Source organism: Dipodomys merriami, unplaced genomic scaffold (genome assembly GCF_024711535.1).
Source record: "Dipodomys merriami isolate MVZ:Mamm:240054 unplaced genomic scaffold, mDipMer1.0.p SCAF_13, whole genome shotgun sequence".
NCBI lineage: Eukaryota > Metazoa > Chordata > Mammalia > Rodentia > Heteromyidae > Dipodomys > Dipodomys merriami.
This window is the reverse complement of record NW_027202604.1, coordinates 36,057,684-36,077,727: the sequence shown is the minus strand read 5'-3', so window position 1 is coordinate 36,077,727 and position 20,044 is coordinate 36,057,684. Positions and strand designations below refer to the sequence as shown.

The window sequence follows — 20,044 nt, the reverse complement described above, 5'->3', positions numbered from 1 at the left end:
AGTGCAGATGTTGGAGATGATTTGATATTTGACAGAATATCATGCCAATCTTTCCTAGCACAAAAATACTCTATTCTTGTCACTCATTGAACTTTTCACTACTATTTGTGCATTGGTGGGGCCTGGGTTTCCAAATGCAACAGTTATCTATGACATTACACTTTCTGCACTGGTGCACCAGAATGTATTTCTAGAGTTGTGCTGTCCAATACAGTAAGCCTACAAGCCATGAGCAGACTGTAAACTTAAATGTCTTACACCCTCTATTTCAAATGATCAAGAGCTACTTAGCTCTACTGATGGCACTCACTGGGCAGCACAGATTTAGAATACCACTGTTACTGCAGAAAGAGCTGTTGTTGGTCATCTGTGGGGAAGGTGAGGTCTTTGGATTGGTTTTGGGGGAACTTTCAGAGGTAGATCATCAGAAACACCAATGTTTGGAGGTACATGAATCTCCTCCTGTGGCCTAGCCAATACGTAGTCAACGTTTTCGTCAACTTTTATGGAAGTGTCTATACAATACCGGAAGACCCGAAAGAAAGTTATAACATCTTTCAGCTTCCTTGTGAGGCAAAGGCTCTCTTGGATATCTTTGTTTTCTGGAATGTCCATCTTAGATGTATGTAGACACAAGAATAATCACCACCCAACAGAACTTATTCAAGCAAAGACACCAATGAGAGTTCCCAATGGAATCATTGTTGTAAATAGAACAGACAGCAGCCTTAAATTTTTTTTTTTTAGTTTTTAAGGTGAGACCTCTACCTGAGCAGCCTTCTTTAAGTTCAGGTTACCCCTTGTCTACAGATAATGCAACAAAGCAATAATGCATCATCCAGCACATTCCTCTGAAGAACCCCCCATCCCCGCAAGCATCATCAGCATTACATGTCTGTATACCAGCTGTGTTACCAAGAGAGGGAGCTCGAGTCATTTGTATATCGGGAGTTTGATAAACTCATGTTGGAGAAGAGCCAAGAGGAATAAATTAGAGGTAGGAGGTAGGAGTTAGACCTGAGAAATTCAACTTCCTCTTCTGAGTAGATATATAACAGCCTGTGTCATGGAAAGGAATAAGAATGCCCATTCTATAGACCTTTCATGAGGAAAACTGAGATCTTCCATACAAGGCCTTCTAAAATACCTATTTTAAAGGTATCAATTCTAGTGTTAAAACTACTGTTGGTATTAGCATTCTAGACATTACTGTCATTCCCCCAAAAAAACCTTCAACCCAAGGATTAGATATAATCAGTGAAAAGTCAGCAACAGTAAAAAAAAATACAGTATGAAAGCCAGAGAATTATTATGCAGTGTTACACTGAATGAATTGTCCAGATTCAAAATTCTGATGTATGATATTTAACACATACATGTTGACCTGCAAGTATATTTTGTAGCTATCGATTTGGGATGGTATTGTATCAATTCTGTGTGTATGTGTACAGATAAAAATTGGAATAGCTCTAGGAATAAGGTTTCATGAAATGCAAATTTGACATGAGTGCCTATAATTATAAGCTACAGAGACATTGACAGACAGGAATATTTATCACGTAAGTAAAGTTATAAATTTGTGTCCATATGTGATCATAGCAAGATTGCTTTTGGTGACTCGATTTCATTTACTGTATGGTGTTTAGTTTGCTTCTAACTGGACTGTCATATCTATTTAATCTCATTGAAATGTATTTCTTATTTTTATTATCCTTAAGTAGCTGTGCAAAGGAGAAGCCAGCCAACAAAGCAGTTTATGCATACAATGCATCTAAGCAAAGCTTTTTGGCATGCTTAGGAATGCAAGCACTTGGCACTTAATTTAGATATGATTGACGACATTTGATAACCCACTTATGACACAGATAATAGTATTTCTGTATACGTAATGAAACTGAATTATAGAAAACCTCAGTGACTCTGAGAGCTGCTGATAAAAGTGATTGGGTCTGAATTCAGTTATGTCTCCACCTACACCACCATGAATGTTATGGGACTTGCCTTTTCTCTCTGGTGGACCTGGTGTGGGAGGGGTATTGCAAAGCCACCAGCCATTTCATTCATCCTTTCTTTCAGCCTGGTCCCTTAATTTCTTCTTCTGAGAAGTCAAAGTGAAACCCTCCATGGGTCTAATCATTCCACTTTACTTACTGGGAAAATACGTCATGATATAGAAGATCACGGCTCAGTGTTTGTTAGGTCACACCCACTGGCTTCTCGGACTTCTAGCTTAGCCGTAAGACTTTGGCTACAATAAGATCAGTTCCTAATTGAGACTGACCTTCAGGTATGCTGGGAGTGGCTTAATGGACAACCCCGAATCCCTTCTATCTTAGAAACAGAAATTATCCTGAGGAGCACTAGGAGTTCTCATTCTTCACGGCACTGACCAAGCTATTTCTGGAAAACAAATCTTAGAACTAGTCTTTTCATGTGAAAATCATTTGTGGGACTGACAGTCAACTAGCAATAAAGAATTCTGTGCATTCAACCCCTGAGCTGGTATTACGTTACTAACAAAAAGACAATGTCCCTGACCCCCTCTTACTTTGGGCCATTTTCAGGCCTGAATAAAGACTAGTAGGTGTTTTGGTTCTAGTATCTAACACTTCAGATCCCTGTCTTCCATGCATCAAATCTCTTCTTCTTCATTGATGTGGGAGGTATTTTCCCTATGCAGTGATGGAATTATCCTGGTAGTGTCTGGGCTGTGTACATGGATGGAAGTTTAACAACTTCATTCTGATATTTTATGTACTTTTTTGTTTCTAAAAGACTTTCTTAATCAAAATTGTGTCCATGTGCATGTACCAGTGAAAAGAAGTCATGCTTCCAAAGTTCTTAAAATATTCTAATTTCATTTTTAGTGGTATAGTTCATTAGGTATGGATGTTGTCCTAACAGGAAGTTATTTCTCTAGCAGGCAGGATGTGAGAAAGGAGCTCCAAGAGATGTGCTTATGTCTTCTGGAAGATCCCATCAATAAGAGCAGGGAAAGGCTTCACATTTCTGAAGCAGAGCATCTAAAAGCTTTTAACCAATAGGGAGCAAGAAACTAGTAGCAGGAATGAGTTAAACTTAGAAGGATAAAGCTTAACAATCACCGGGCAACCCAGTCAGTCTATAAGCCAAAACATAGAGGCAGTGCTCACTGAACTTTCTAGAAGTTTTCTAGACATTTCTGCCGCAGGATGGAAAAGTGAAAGGAAAGGAGCTGTACTTACTGTTTGGGTCTACGTTTTCACAGAGCTCTGTCTTTGCCTCGCCGTTGGGTCTGTCACTGGGTTTGTGTGACAGCCGAGATGACATGGTAGCCGCTGTGACTACCGCCTTGAAACTTCGCTTCCGCTTCTGGACATTGAGTTCAGGATGGAAAATGATGATGTACACTTTCGGCATGTACAGCATTCCCAGCGCCACTGACGCACTTAGGTTCATGGAGATTGTAAGCGTGGTAGTTTGTATGTAGAGCTAGGAGACACAACACACAAGGCACTATTACAAATAAAATGACCGCAGAGGGAGTCCCAACACTTAAAGCGATGTCATGAATGATTACGGCTATGAGAGGGAAAAAAAAAAAAGCAACCTCGGAAGATCCTCTGATAACATGGGGGACATAGGGAGGCACAGATATTTGAGAGCGTTTGCATCTGCTAACTGAGGGAAGGCTACTGGCCACACCCCTGTGCATACTTGTCTTGGAGAGGTCTCGGGGCTGACCGTGAGTCACACTGCAAGCCCTTGTCATGAAAACAAGAGCTGACTGTGGAGACATGAGGATCAGACAATCTGTCATCGGAGTATGGTGTGATTATTTAGTTTTTAATGTCACCTACAAACAAGGCTCTGTAGAGATTCTAGAACCTTATTGGAAACAAGATTTATGTTCATAAATGTGTCTTCTTGTATGTATCCTCACTGTACTAGAGTGTGAGTGTCTTTTCTCTGAAAAGTTTGGGCTTGTTGCCAAACTCTGCTCAACCCAATGCCAAAGGCAAGGGGTCATCATCTAATGTGATCCTGGCTTTTTACTATCTAGACACTGGTAAGTTGCTAGTAGAATAAGAAGACCTCAGTCTGGCATCATTGTATTTGTACATTGGACGAGGGCTCCATAGCTACTTTTGTTTCCTTTTACTTCTTCAAGAAAGCAATAGATGAGCTGCTCATTTGCTGCCTAATGAGTTTAATCATGGTTGTGCATTTGACAAGATGGTAGCAAAAGGGTGTGGCAAACTGTGCATTCAATAAAAGGAAAGCCCCAGACACTCACCTTGGTCCAGTTGTGTTCATGATATACCTTACTATAACCTCGAACACTTCAAGTAATGAGATGTCATTGTGGTTTTTGCATGGTTTCGAAAAGCTAGATTCAATGAAATGCCTGGATATCACTGCCTTTTATGCTCTTTCACAGTGGATTTGACTCAAGTATTTGACAGGTATGAACTGGGGATAAAATCTCCATTCCTAATTGAATCCACATAGTCTGGGCTAGACAACTACTTCACACAAATTTGTCCATTATTTCCCAATTCCTTGATGTCTGCTTTCCCAACTAGACATTGTTTGGCTGTTCATCTCCCACCAAGGCCCTACATTCTGCCTTCGTGGAACCTATCCCTGAAGATTCTAGTTTGTCTGTAGAGCAGGCAAACGGTAGAGCTATGACAAAATGAATCACTTGCTTGATGCCTTTTACCTACCTCTGCTTAAGTGGTCAGTCTCTCGTTATACATACAAGACTTTACATCAGATCGATTGACTACCTGGAAATCATGGTCTCTGTGAAACCAAGAGAGATCTAACCATGTCATCTGGAAGGAATGAAGGCTTCTAGCAAACATTCATTTGAATTTGTATGTCTGTGAGTGGTTAAAAGTAGCTGCCAGCAGCTGACTATAATAGAGAATGAATGTAAAGTACAAAGACAGAGCAAGATTGAATTAATGATCCGTTGGGATTTTAATTAGATTTGTTTTTTGAAGCTCACTTCTTCCTAGTACAGTATCTTTAGATGTTTGTGTCATTTGACTTGGCAGGCCTATACTCTTGCCAGATATAGCCTCATGGCCATAGCTGTCATCCTAATCACCAGTACTTCACAAGGCCAAGTTCAGCCAGTCCATGAAAGTAAGGGATGTAAACAAGCACAAAGGAACATAGGCTTTGTTTCCATTTCTCTGCTCACAGGCAAACATTGTCATTGAAGATGCCATTCACAGGGTTTGTCTATAACTTGCACATAAATTTGATGTATACATGAACTTACATGTATTTGTATGTGCATGTTCATATATCCTTTTTCTTATCAGAGACCACATTACAACTGAAATCTTTCAACACTGTGATGTTTGTATAGTGCTTAATAATTATTTTCTGACAAAAGACTAAGAAGATTGGTATTTTGTCCACTTGAGTAGTTGCTAACAATTTAGATGTAGACAATAATCACGATCAGTGTTAATAACTATTTCCGTTCTCTATCCCTACTTCTGGGATCCTCTTTGCCTAGCAACTATTCAATAATAGGTACTGAGAAGGAAGAGCCTTGAGCTAGTCTCTCCAAGCTCAGTCACCATTTATCAGTTTTGTGTCACATAGCAGACTACTTCTCCATAGCTTTCTTGTCTATAATATGAGTGAGTTTTAGCCTTTTCCTTGTACTTTTACCTTGATGATCAACTATGTTAGTATTTGTACAGTGCTTTGGCTTGGGTCTAGGATGTAATTAGTGCTGTTCAGGTATTTCTTAGGAAGTATGGTGGAAGGATAGAGATGTAGCTCAGAGATAGAGGGTTTGCCTAGGATGCACATGACTCCAGGTTCCAACCTTAGAACTACAAAAAGAAAAACTGAGGGTACATAGACACTAAATAAGTATAAAGATAAGAAGATTCGGGTTAGAGACTCCACAAATATAGCTCCACAGGTTCTTACCCGGCTAAGTCCTAGGAGGGGCTAGGTTGCCGACTCCTGGGCCTTGCATGTGTATGTGTGTGGGGGTGGGGGCAGGGGAGATCTCATCTTTACATCTTGAGCTTTCATTCACCTATTATTGATAGGATAGCTTAAGGAAAATCCCAGCATACTGATATTCAGTGTCAGTGTGGATTTTATTTTACTTGTTGGTCATTGGATGATGATGAATTACCCTGATTAATCTTGGGTATTTCATACCATTTTATCTTCCTTATTATTAGTTGAGAAATATTAACAAGTTGATGATCATTATTGGTCCCTTTTATGGAAGTATAGGGGTGAATATAGTTTTACTGTGATTAAGCACCTCTGTCCAGGGCTGGTGGGTACTGGATTGAGCTCAGTTGCAATGGAGAAAATAACATTCCCCCCGCACACACACCCCCCACCGCCATTTTGGCCCAGTAGAGGCTCAGGCCTGTGTCAGGAGTACAGATTGCCTTGGAATTCCCACTGTTTTGATAACTAAACCATTATCTTGCCATCAAAATTATGGTTTCACGGTAATTTCCATTTACTTCTTCTGCAGTGTTCCAAGCTTTCTCACACCCACATTTAGGTATCAAATTGGTAGTTAAACAAGCAAAGATTTATGCAGATTTTCTCCAACAATTTTCTCAGACTCTTGTGGGTGAAAGCCATGGCTATAATTCTTCTCTCTATCTTTCCATTCCTCATCTGTAAAAATGAGGAAAGAAAAATATTCCTAGCTTAATATAGTGAGACCAGATTCAGGTGGAATGAGTTTAGCAGTACATAGGAAATCAGTAGTCATGAAATGTTGGGTCTCATCTGAATATTCTGTCAGGTTAGGTTGTTTAATGTCAGATATCAGAATAAGGGCTCTTCTGTGACACCTTTATGTATTTTAAACTATTAAACAAATAGTTTGTTTTTTAAAAACTATTTTTATATGTATTGCTTATCTATATCATAGTCTATCTATATCACAGTCCTTATGTGGGCATACAGAAATATACTAGCATGGGAAATGTAATTTTTTCTATTATTATTATTATTATTATTATTATTATTATTATTAGTAGTAGTAGTAGTAGTAGTAGTATTTTGGTCAGTTGTAGGGCTTGAACTCAGGTCCTGGGCACTGTCCCTGAGCTTTTTTGCTCAAGGCTACTGCTCTACCACTTTGAGCCACATCTCCATTTCCAGTTTTCTGGTGGTTAATTGGAGATAAGAGTCTCACAGACTTCCCTCTCTGGGCTGGCTTTGAACTGTGACTCTCAGATCTCAGTCTCCTGAGTAGTTGGGATAACAGACATGAGCCACCAGGGTCAGTTTAAGAAACAGAGTTTGGAATAAAGTTGTTTTTTTCCCTTTGCTCTGCAGGAATGGATGAAATTGTAGTTAACATATGATTTTTAGACACATACTACTTTCTCTGTCAGGAGCATCAGAGAAAGTTAGGAACTCTTTGGTGGAAGTTTTAAAATCAGTTTAATTGAAGACCATTTTGAGAGCTTTAAAGACATGTTAATTGTTGTTAAACTTAGGAGGTCAGAGCATTTTCCCTGCTGTTTGAAAAAATAAAAGACCAAAAGAAAGACTATAAAATTTATAGAAGATTAGAAATAAATTTTATGTTTCCATCAGAAAGAATGATATTGTACCATGTGCAAGGAAATGGGAAGACTTAGAAAAAAACTATATTAAGTGAAGTAAGCCAGACTCCCCAAAACATAGGTTGCATGGTTTCCCTCACTTGTTGAATCTAGAATATGCCTATAAATCTACAAGTAAACACATTGGATGGTAAAAGACAAAAAAAATACACTTGGACATGATAAACTATACAGGACTCTAGACAGTCACACAGTGAGACCAAAGGAGGATATTCTTAGGAGAGGATCACAAAGGCCCAACAGCTACGTGCGTATGATCATATAAAACTGTATTTATCAACATGAACTCCAAGAAATGGAAACCAGATTTTTTGTTGCTTTGTTTTGTTTTCCTTTGTGGCTGTTTTTTTTATTTCTTTTCTGTTTGTCTTGCAAGTAAGTTTATCTGTGGTAGGGAGGGTCGGGGGGGAGCACAGAAATGGTGGGACAAAGGGTGAACAAATTAAGCAGTGATACTCACTAGGCACTATCTTGAAAATGTGGGGAGGGGGGTGGGAGGGAGAGAGCAAATGGAAGGGTGACATTGCTCAGAAGGAAATGTACTTATTACCTGACTTATGTAACTGTAACCCCTCTGTATGCTACCTTTATCGTAAGAATTTTTTTTTTTAAAAAAAGGTTAGATAATAAGACGAATAGACATATGTCTGGAATAATTAGGAAAACCCCAATTTCAGATGTGGGGATTTATCCACATAGCTTCATCATTATTATTCCTAATGTCATCCATAGTAATGTCTTACATAAATGCACGACAAGATATGTATGCTAGTGAATGGCTAGCTGTAGCATTGGCTATAAAATGCAATTAATTCAATTGGGACACAGTTCTGTGGGGATTTGATAGTACCAAACCATTACTATAGGAGACAACTGATAACCATGAGTCCAATCCACTCAGTCGTCTTTTCCACATCTGCTGTGTGTGACAGACATTTTCTACTTGGACAGGGCTGGGTACTGGCTAGGGCTGGACACAGGAAGATGAGGGAAACTGGCATGTTCCTTGTCATCACGAATGTCATTCTCCTGGCAGGAGGAGAGGATCAGCGCTCATGCTTACAACACAGTGCCTGCAGCTCATAATAGTGAATTCTAGACTTGAAGTTTTCTTTACCACAACAAAAGTATGAGAAGCCATGTCATGTCCATCCTCACAGTGTTACCTGTACACGGGGTAGACCTAGCTCAAAGCAGGTTGTATTCTACAAGTGTAATTTGTGATAATTTAAAATAATATGTATAAGCCGGGCACCAGTGGTTCACGCCTGTAATCCTAGCTACTTAGGAGGCTGAGATCTGAGGAATGTGGTTCAAGGAAGCCCAGGCAGGAAAATTTGTGAGAAATTAACCACCATAAATCCTGGAGTGGAGCTGTGGCTCAAAGAGTAGAGTGCTAACCTTGAACAAAAGAGCTCAGGGGCAATGTCTAGGCTCTGAGTTCCAGCCTCATGACCAACAAAACAACAGTAGCAACAACAAAAATACATGTATACGGAAGTGAAATATTCAACTATTACATCATTTACAATGCATGAATTGCATACTATATATTTCCTACTTCCTTGTGTGTTGACCCCTAGTAACTTTTCCTTTGCTCACCTGCTGTACCTCTGACACTTAGCTTATACTTGACAATCAGGGGATTGGCCTATCTTCCAGGTTGAGACAACTCTGTTTCCCAAGGCTTTGACTTAACTACCACTCATCTTGGTCTGCTTAGAAGAGTATAGTGGTTACTGCCTTGTGCTTGCTTTGCAAAAAACAGCCCAAGATCTACTCATTAGAAAGCAACTGGAGTATCACATCAAGTTCATGTTTGTACATGTGTGATTTTCCTCCCCCCTCCCGGAAACACTAGTTCACACAGTAGGCTACACTCACCCAAAACAAGCTACTAGCGAACAGCAAAAGTATGAGCACACTCACCCTTGTGACCCCTGCCAACAAGCACTCCCCCCATTTCCAGGCACAACCCTCCTGGCAGCCACTGCGCCAGCCCCTTTAGGTCATTTTTACAAGGCTAAGTGCCACATCCATTGGCACTTTTACAGTTACCAACGTGTGTTAAACACCTATGCATGGAAGGCCACCAAATTTAGGAAACTAAATTTTGCATTTATGGATTTGTAAGAGCATGGCAGTCTTTTTATTAGTTGGTTTCGAGAGATCATGCTGACAAAAAAATCATTCCCCTGCATTTGTAGTTTATACGATCTAGTAGTTCTTTAAGAATACAAATGCTGACCTGAGTGCTGAAACCCTAGCTACTAAGGAAGCTGAGATCTGAGGACTGTGGTTTGAAGCCAGCCCAGGCAGGAAAGTCCCCATGAGACTCTTATCTCCTATGAACCACTAGAAAACCAGAAGTGGTGCTGTGGATCCAGGTGGTAGAGCGCCTGCCTTGAGTGAAAATGCTCAGGAACAGGGCTCAAGCCCAGAGTTCAAGCTCCACCAGCACCAACAACAAAGACTATAAGCTAGGCATTGGTGGCTCGTGCTCATAATCCTAGCTACTCAGGAAACAGATCTGCAGACAAGGCAAGCTAGGCAGCCAAATCTGTTAGACTCTTATTTCTAACTAGCCAGTCAGTCAAAACCTACAAAGGGAGCTGTGGCTCAAGTGGTAAAGTGCTGGTCATGAATGAAAAATCCAAGCAAGCATACAAAGCCCTGAGTTCAAGTCCCATATCAGCACATGTATGCATACACACACCACACACACACACACACACACACACACACACACACACACACACACACACACACACACACAATACATATGCAGTAGTATAGCAGATGTGACTAAATAGTGATCATGATATTTGTCACTAAGTATGCACTTATTAAATTCTGTTTAATGAAAAAGTTCTACACTTGGAGCAGATGGTGGGCATGATAGATAAACATCTGCAGCATTTAGCGTCCTTTTAAGAAATGCTGTCATTCATGGTCCATTAGCAGTGACATGTCTCCTAATGTATGCGTGTTTTCTCATTACTAGTGTGAACATAACACTATTGAGGTCAAAACACTGTTGTTGGGATCAAATGAGATTAGGTGGCCTTTGTAAAATCCGTCCAGCAGTGCCCAGCATGCAGCCACTACTCAATAAAGATGTTAGTGTCATTGATTTATTGGCTATGACAGAAAATAACTTGTTTCCTCCACTGCTCTTTCCTACACGTTCTTAATACATCTTGAGATGACTGTCTTTCTTATAGAACCCACTGGATAATAGCCTGTGTTAGGGCAAAGAAAAATTCTCATTAAGTTTGCTCCCATTTGGTTTTGAAAGTACACTGAACCTCTATTTCATCTGTCACGGACTATTTTATAAGAGGAACCAGTTGCATATGTTCCCAGGAGACGGTAGAGAATAGGACAGGGACGCTTTGATGGAGTCTTTGGGTGGAATGGAGGAGGCTTTGTAATGCTCATAACATCCCTGAGTTTATGCAATAAAAATGACAAAAAAGTGTCTTGAGGTTGTCAGCATAAAGAGGAAGGGTACATTATTTTCTGACACATGTTTGAAATATTCTTGTGGTTAAGTTTAAATGAAATCATCTTTCAGTATGACCAATATCTTCCTTTCATGAGTGTGGTGTGTGTGTGTGTGTGTGTGTGTGTGTGTGTGTGTGCGCGCGCGCGCGCGCGCGCGCGCGCGCACGCGTGTGTGCAGGTGCCAGTACTAAGGCTTCACAGCCTCAGATTTTTCACTTGAGGTCAGTACCCTGCCACTTGAGCCACAGGTCTGCTTCTGGTTTTTGCTGTTTAATTAGAGATGAGAGTCTCACAGACTTTTCTTCCCAGGCTGGCTTCAAACTATAACCCTCATATCTCACACTTCTAATAGCTAGGATTACAGGCTTGAGCTACCAGCACCTGGCAGTGTTTTCTGTTTTTATCGCCTGTGCCTAATTCAGGTGACCATAGTTTTGAGAACTAAATAATGCCACACGATGAGGAAGAGCACAGAATACTTGCAGTTAGGATTTCCTCTGTCCACCAGAAGGTGGAGCTCTTCAGGGAATGCAGTCAGTGTTTTAATCTAGGGGCTGAGATTTACATCTTTTAACAGGATAGTTTAAAAGACAGAAAAAGATCATTATCGGAATTGTTTTCTCAAAGCTTGGTGGGTGACTTTGGGCAAATTGCTTCAGCTCTGTCAGAAGAAAGCATCAAGATTCAAACTCAAGCAGTTTGTTGCCGGACTCTCTTACATAGAATTCTACATCATTTTTCCACTCTCAGGAGACTCTTCTCACTTGTTGAAAGTAAAGCTATGTGGGAAAAGTGGTTGCCACAGCACCTAGTATATGGGCCGTCGCTCAGAAAAGTGAAGTAGTACACAGCTCTCTAACTTGCAGATTTTTGCATGCCATTGTCTTTAGATCTATCTTTAAATGGACATGAGACAAGCAGGTAGGTAGATAGATAATTGATAAATAAGAGGTTGATGATAGATCAATAGATAGATAAATAGATCATCAATGGATATGGTCAATGAGATAGATGATAGATAGATGACAGATAAATAGATAATAAATAGATAAGGCAGAGAGGTAAGAGATAATAGATGATAGGTAGATGATGACTAAATATAGGTAGATAATAGAGATATAAAGAGGCACACTTTATACTCTAAATAGGCTGGGATAGGTATCTGGTTACTGAATTTTAAGTAATGGAGGGAGCTAGATGATTAATGGAGAAGGCCTAGTTTTACATGTTTTTGGCTTTGCCTTTAATGTCTCCAGGCAGTCCTGATATTAAGTCCCTCTGCAACTGCTTCATTTGTGTAGACGGATGAAAGGTGAATGCTCCAGGTGAATGCAAATCGGTTTCTGGAGCATGAGTTCAGTGATGTTGTTCACACTTGAGATCACCTGCATCTCAGTCCTTACCTCTCCTGACTGGAATCCTGATGCTGTGTCTCCTCCCAAAGCACACTTTGAAAGATGTAGTTATTTCAGCCGACCACATCCTCAGAACCTCCAGTGTTGCACGCCTCAGTCCAGTCTTCTAGAAAAGCTACTTCTGACTTTACTGCCATAGTGCAGCCTGCACACACACACTCACACACACACACACACACAGACAGACACACACACTTTCTCTCTCCTATCAGCCTTCTGACCCCTTAATTTTGATCTCTAAATTTGTTCCCCTTCCAATTGTAAGGTAGATTCTTTATTCTTTCATCTAGCCAACGCTGCCAACTGTGAGTTCTGTTCTGTGATCTGAAAGGTTATTTACCACTCCCGCTGGCTGGAGAGCTCAACAATTGTTAGGTGTCTGCTGTGCAGTGATTTAACATACAAAGGCAAGGCATTTCCCCGCCCCTCCCCCACACCAGTCACCCTAGAGAGACAGCTAAAGCCCCATTTCCTCTGCTGCCTTGACTCTCCAGCTCTAGTTATCCAGACTGAACCTAACAGGCCTTTTGACAGGAGTCTGTGCCCCATTCTCTCTTAAAATGGGGAAATAGTAGTTTCTACCTCACTGGAGAAGATCTTGGGTAAAATACAATGATGTGTTTTTCTTATTTTGAATGTCAACCAATGAGCTTACATGAATAAAATCTGATCCTCAAATATTGTTTCTAAATAGATGGTGAAATATTCCATTTTTTTTCATGAGAAGATGTCACAGCTTGCCAACTTTGAAAGTCTCTGTTATAATCCTAAAGAATTTAAACAGAAGACAATAAATGGAAACTACTGATGTCAGACAAAGGGTTCAACAACCAAATGTCTTTGGGTTCAATTACAATTGTAAAGTGTTCAGCAAAACTAAATTCAACAGAGACACTAACAAGGAGACAACATTGTGGTCATAAAAAAAAAAAAAAAAAAAAAAAACCAACAAGAACAAAAAAAACCAGAGTGTGTTTGCATCTCAGTTGCCTGGAAGTTGACAGGTTAGTTCCAGATCAAGATCATAAGAGATATTTTTCCTCTTCTTATTACTTCTGGCAATTATTCTTACTAGTTCTCCTTTGTGGCTTTTAGATACATCTCTTCCACCTTGCCCTGAGGGCTTTGAGATGGCTTTGGGAACTGAGGTATATACACTGTGTGTGTGTGTGTGTGTGTGTGTGTGTGTGTGTGTGTGTGTGTGTGTGTGTGTGACTACTTGTGTTGTCTTCTTGTTGGTGGGTGGCTCTGATGGGATTAGTTCTGTTGTTCAAGACCAGAGGGATGGCTCTATAAATTTCTTTTCGCCATGGGCTGGCTCCCTCCCTTCCAAGTGAATGTATCCTTGCTAGCTTGTGTTTCCATTACTGCTGCGGGTGGTTATGTTTGTATGGGCAGAGATTGGCCCCCACCCTCTGTGCTGTACTAAATGTCGTTGGCTGATGGGTAAAGGACTAGACTAGCTATAACTCAGCCTGTCTGAGCTACCTGTCCAGCAGTGACAGCGGTTCTAAGCCCTGCTCCAGCTCATCAGCTCTGTAATAGTTTAGCCCTACAAAGAATAATTAAAATGAGACTTCCCAGGAAACTGTAGACATAAACCGCTAAATCTCAGTGAAAGCAGAAAATTGACATCTGAATATCGAGTCTTCCAATCCACCAACAAGGCATATGTCGCTTCTTATTTAGGTCTAATTTTGAAAGTGATATTTTAAAAACTGACTTGTAATTGTACATATTTCTGGCTACCATGTGGTAATTCAATATAAGCCTTCGATGCAGTGTGGTTAAATAAAGGTAATTGGCATTTTCATCTCTCCTGTTAAACATTTATCATTTCTTTGTGCTGAGAATTTTTGAGTTTCTTTGTTTTGTTGTTTTTTTTTTCTTTTTATACCTATAAAATGTATAGGCAACTTTTGGACTATAGATACTCTAATTTAGAACATCACATTTTATGCTTAATGTTAATTTTCTTGGCTGTTTTTCGTGGGTTTTCCATATACAGGTTTAATTTAAGACATACGACTTTTTGAAAGACGCCAGGTCCTGATAAAATGTGTCACTGTCTGGATTTGTCTATTTTGTCCTAACTAAATTCAAGCTACATGTATTTTTCAGGAACACTCCATCCTGGTGCTGGGAACACCTGAACGTACCTGTCAGGAGGTGTGCAATGCCAGGCTACCTGCCCTGCTGGTACTCACTGTGAACAGGTGCTTCAATTACTCACAGACACATCTCAGTGTTGCAAAGGTGTAGTTTACGCTGGGGAATAGTCTAGAGGTGATGCATTGTGGCTAAACAAACTTGGAAAAGTTAATGTTTTATTTAATACTTGTTTTTAAATCTATATTATGTTTCATCGATGCATTCTTTTATGTGTGTGTATCTATATGTTCTTTGGTAAGTAGAACTTGAATCTTTGGAGTGACTCCATTTGTGCAATGATTTCCCTTACCTTAAACTCTTCTGGAACAATAGGGTTCTGGAATAAAAGCCTTGAGGAACTGTTTGCTAGCTCTGCCACCTAACACCCGCTGACCATAGTCTGGTTTTGTCTAGAGGAAATCTAAGATGAGCCCCCGAGAAAGGGAAACGAATCCTCGGCTTTTTAGTGTTGACAGGACATGCTATGTTCCTGTCTCAGGGAGATCACCATGGAGCCAGCTAGCTTTTGATCAGTTTTATAGGTTTATAAGCCAGGAAGCAATCTGTTTTATAGACCCTCAATCAACATTAAACAAAAGCAGGTGTTTCTCTTACCTAATGGTATGTAATATCTGAGAACAGATGGGGCTTCCAATAGGTGAGCGCTTTTATTCCAGACAGGATGTATTTTACACCAGGAGGAGAATTTGTATCTATTGAGATTTAACTACGTGTCAGATGTGGTGTTAAAGGACATTTTGTATGTGATTGCTTTGAAATGGTCTAGCTATTAGTGGAGTCACAACATGTGCCTTTCCATGGACCAGCTGTAATCTGGCTTTAATCCACTGGGCACCTCGTTCCTCCATACTTCATCCCACAGGGAGTAAAGCATATAGCTGTCCTGTGGCCACAGAGGGCACCATGTTGTATGCTCCCTGTTTCCTGGTGCCTTTGTACTCATGAGAACCTAAGTGGACAAGAATCCTGCATTCGGCAGGGAAGTGGTAGTACTCTGTTTTGCTATAAAAAAAAAAATCCAAGGTCCAGCAAGTTGTAGCTCTCATGAATTTCATTTGTCTTAAATCAGTGCAAGCCAAAGGAAGATAGAAATAGGAGCGATTCTTCAGTTATTGAGTTGAGGAACAGGAATTGCTTCCCCCACGAAAAGTTTATTTACAGAAATTTGTTTTCAGAAATTAAAATCTTTCCTAAAATGCAAAAGAAAAGCCAGATGTGGCAGCCTACATCTGAAATCCCAGCACTGGGAAGGTAGAGGTGGGAGGATCATAAAGTTGAGGCTATGCTACTTAGTGATACCCTGTCTCCACGAACTCACAAACAAAAAAATAGAAAATATAAACAATGAAATACTTGGTACTTGCCACGTTGAGCATTTTGTTTATGTAAAGTATTACTGTTCTTCCCCAAAGTTCTATCCTTATTACCTTTCATAAAATAAAAAAACAGCATAACTGAAAAGCTGAAAGGCTTCTAACAATGAAACATGGATGAGAAATTGTTTCAAGAGTTCAGACTCAAATAAGTTACAGGCAAGGTATTTCATAGTCACTAGTGGACAAATTCATTTGTTGGTTGCCGTGATTTGAGTTATGCTACACACACTATAAATTGCTCGAAGACATGTTCTTCCTATTTGCAAAATCCTCCCCTTTATTTTAGTTCCGGGAAAACACATTATCTTTAAATGTCTATGCAGCATTGTTTTCACACAGGGCCATGACTTCCTTGTTATATGTCTCTAAAAATGGACTAACTGGTTCAATTCACTAGAGGTCATGCATTCAGCCTTTTGGAAAATCTGACTGAAGGTAGTTTCCAGTAGTTATGACAGGTTGAATGGCGAGGTAAGACAGAGCAAAGATGAAGTTATCATCAACTTCTACCTATGTTTAAGGCTACAAATAATATATATGGAACCAGGCTTCATTTTTCCAAAACCAAATGTTCCAAGTTTCATACAAGGGAGTGCTATTCTCTATTCATAGGGAAGGTCTTTTGTTTGTTTTACAAATTGGGGGTTATACCCAAAGCTATGTGCACATACTAAGCTGGTATTCTACCAACTGAAGTCCTATTTGGGTGAATCTTAATGGTGTATTTTCTAAATTCATTAGAAATTTATTGGACTTGGTTTATAAAATTCCTGATGAGCTCCACTAAGGCTCAGTTAGTGCTTCATTCACTTAGTTTTAGAATGCATTCTCCAGGATACACACACACACACACACACACACACACACACACACACACACCACACACACACACACACACACACACACACACACACACACACACACACACACACACACACACACACACACACGGCCTTTCATCCAGCCATGAGGAATGCCACTGATGTGAATATGAAGTTGGAAATTACAGATGAATATATCACAGATGTGTCCCTTTTTCCCAGCAACCCCAATGCCATCCTTGTATCATGGGTAGCAGCAACAATGGAGACACAAGGCTGGAGCAGAATGGTCTTTCCAATGCTTGAGACATCTCTGGAAAATTTTCCCACAGACACATTGTACTCCGTGGATTGAGACCAGGATTCCCAATCTTTGGAGTCAGAACTGTCTTTCAAGGCCCTGCTAAGTGCTGTCTTTAGAACTCTGCTATTATTTTTATAATTAAAGAGATTCTCACCATGCTCTCCCCTCTCCTCCAGGGCACAACTCCATTGCACGCAAAGGTCCTCCAAAGTATTCATCCCTCATAAGCCACACTTATTTGTATAAGTGTATAAGCATATAAGCAAGTGGTCAACATTTACTGAATATGGCTGAACCATGAAATAGAGCAGGTATGAGAGAGAGGGAGAATGAGAGAGAGGGAAACATTGAAAGAGGAAAGAAAGGAGGGAAGATGGGAAGATAACAAAAGAATTTTTATGTAAAACAAAAGGGAAGAGATTATCTTTTTCATTTTGTCTTGCTGTTTGCAACTCAACTCCTCCTTGCTGGTAATGAAGATCGTACAAGTTTAAGGAAATGTTCTAGCTTCTCTAGTATCTTCCCTCTTCTACGGATTGGATTGACAAAGAACATCATCCACAAAACACAAAACAAGTCTGTCCATCTGTTTGTAATTGGGTTTCTCACTGATGATACAATTGCCTTTGGTTTCTGCCCAAGATGTTCTTCCACTATAAACTTGGAGCCAAATTAGGATCATTTCCTGATTACTTCCTTATTTTCCCCTAATCCGGACTATTGTCTCTTTTCCTTAGGGAACTTATAGATATCATAAATGGGGAATTCCATGGTGTCACTGCCACCACCGAAGGGGAATTTGGGGTTCTCTCCTCCTCTGGCCCTCATTTCTGTGAAGCAGGGAAAACATGCCTAAGCAAAGCATGCCATTCCTTTGGTCTTTACCTGGTGAGCCACATTTAATTGTATTAAAACATTTCATTTTCCGGGGCTGGGAAGGAGGCTCTGTGGTAGAGTGTTTGCCTCCCATGCATGTGGCCCTGGGTTCGATTCCTCAGCACCACATAAGTGGAAAAAACTGGAAGTGGAAAAAACTGTGGTTCAGGTGGTAGGGTACTAGCCTTGAGCTGAAGAGCTGAGGGACAGCACTCAGGCCCAGAATTCAGCCCCCATGAGTGACAAAAACAAAACCAAAAACAAAATTCATTTTCCTCTGTCGATTTTAAAATGTCTTTATACTTCTTTTGGAGTAAAGTCTTGGCTCTATTTCTAGCATGTGAATTGTTCAAATGGTAACAGCCAATAGGAATTCATTCTGCAGCTCAGTTGCTAGAAAATTATTTACCCATTTCCAGTGATCCGGTACTGGAGTTGATCAGGATTTCCTGGTATTTTAAGGAATAGTCATTTGTTTTTCTAGAACCTATTGTTGACCTTTTCTTCTAATGCTCCGCTTTCTAAAGGACATTCCTAAAAATAGGTTAAAAATGTATACTTTTAGGTGTAATCATTAAGTAGTTGGGCCCAAACATAAATAAAAGCCAGTGTTCTGAGAGATGGAGTTTAACCTTTCCACTACAGGGGGTAAAAAAATCACTATTTGCTCTTTCTCTGTTGGCCATCACACTTTGCATTTCTGGTTCTGCATGCTCTAGAAAACACAGTTAATTACATGTACATGTGCACTTGCAAACTCGGGATATAATTGAACAACAGTTTCAATTTATGGATAGGATCAAATAATATTTCAACTATAGGCTTGTATCAGTGGATGGAAGAGTCATGCCAAGTTGCTGCCATAGTCTCCCTGCATGCTAGATGCTTTCCTTTTATTTTTATTTTAAAAAACCTGAAGTCATGCTATGATTCTTGTCTCAGCCATTGGTAAACCAAGGATCTTTATATAACATGCATGTGATCAACACAGCAAGTTAACTGATGGAGCCTCGATCGGTACTGCATGTGTTTCCTTTGTAAAGAAATACAAAAAATGTTTGTGGTTATTTTTAATTTTCTGATATGTGAGAATTTCTGAACAGGGGACGAATGAGCAGATTTATGTTCACTGGGGGCAGTTGTCTCTGTAGTAGAAAGCCCTGTGGTGTGTTGGGAAGAGAATTATATTTGTGATCTCTTTCTTGTTGTAAAGTCCTCAGTCCCCATCAGCCCTGGGCCATTGACGAACTGACATTAAGAAGAGAATAAGAGGAAAGTCATGTTATTAGATCCCACTTACTGAACATTCCACATTTTAATGGTATGTGTCAGGTGTCTAACACTTTCACTAAGAAGTCAAGTGGAGTTGAGGAATGAACTCCGGGCTTTGTACTTGCCTGATGAGTGCTCTTCCACTGAGCTAAATCCCCAACCCCCATCAAGCTATTTTTAATTAGCCTTTCTGAGACAGGTTTTATTTAACACAGATTCTTCCTCTATCCATCCCAGAACAGATCCATATGCTTCATCGCACCTTGAGTTAGGAGGTAGTAAACTTGAACCTTGGGGTAGGCATCACTATCTGGGATGACCAATAACATGTAAGAACACAGATGTACTACCATTGTTACCCAATATCAATGGGCCTCTTATTTGCATTTGTCCACACCATCATCCCAAGAACAACTGAGTCTCCCTTGGTCAATTTAGTCTGGAAGGGAATTTCTGATTCTTCTGGATAGAGGACCCTGACTGGTATGCCCTTTCCTTCTCTAATCATTTCCCTACGTGCAATATGGAAGGCTTGGTCTGCCATGGAGCTTCTCTATTTGTGTAATATGGAAGGCTTGGTCTACCATGGTGCTTCTCTAGAATGGTCTCAGGTACTACAACAAAGGTGGAAATTCCCTACTAGCCACTTTCAGTTCAGGGGCTAGAATGAGACTGG

General features: G+C 40.1%; 1 protein-coding gene across 6 annotated transcripts in view; it reads right to left on the bottom strand.

The window, feature by feature from the left end:
• Grm7 (glutamate metabotropic receptor 7) overlaps window positions 1-20,044 on the bottom strand; it is a 597,974-nt gene that overhangs the window by 41,273 nt on the left and 536,657 nt on the right. For all 6 annotated transcript variants that reach the window (XR_011371182.1, XR_011371183.1, XR_011371184.1 and 3 more), the window contains exon 9: window positions 3,225-3,471. Coding sequence is in view for 3 of the 6 variants with exons in the window: in XM_070019004.1 (XP_069875105.1) it covers window positions 3,225-3,471 (247 nt within the window). In the remaining 3 variants the exon portion in view is untranslated. The remainder of the gene's footprint in view (window positions 1-3,224; window positions 3,472-20,044) is intronic.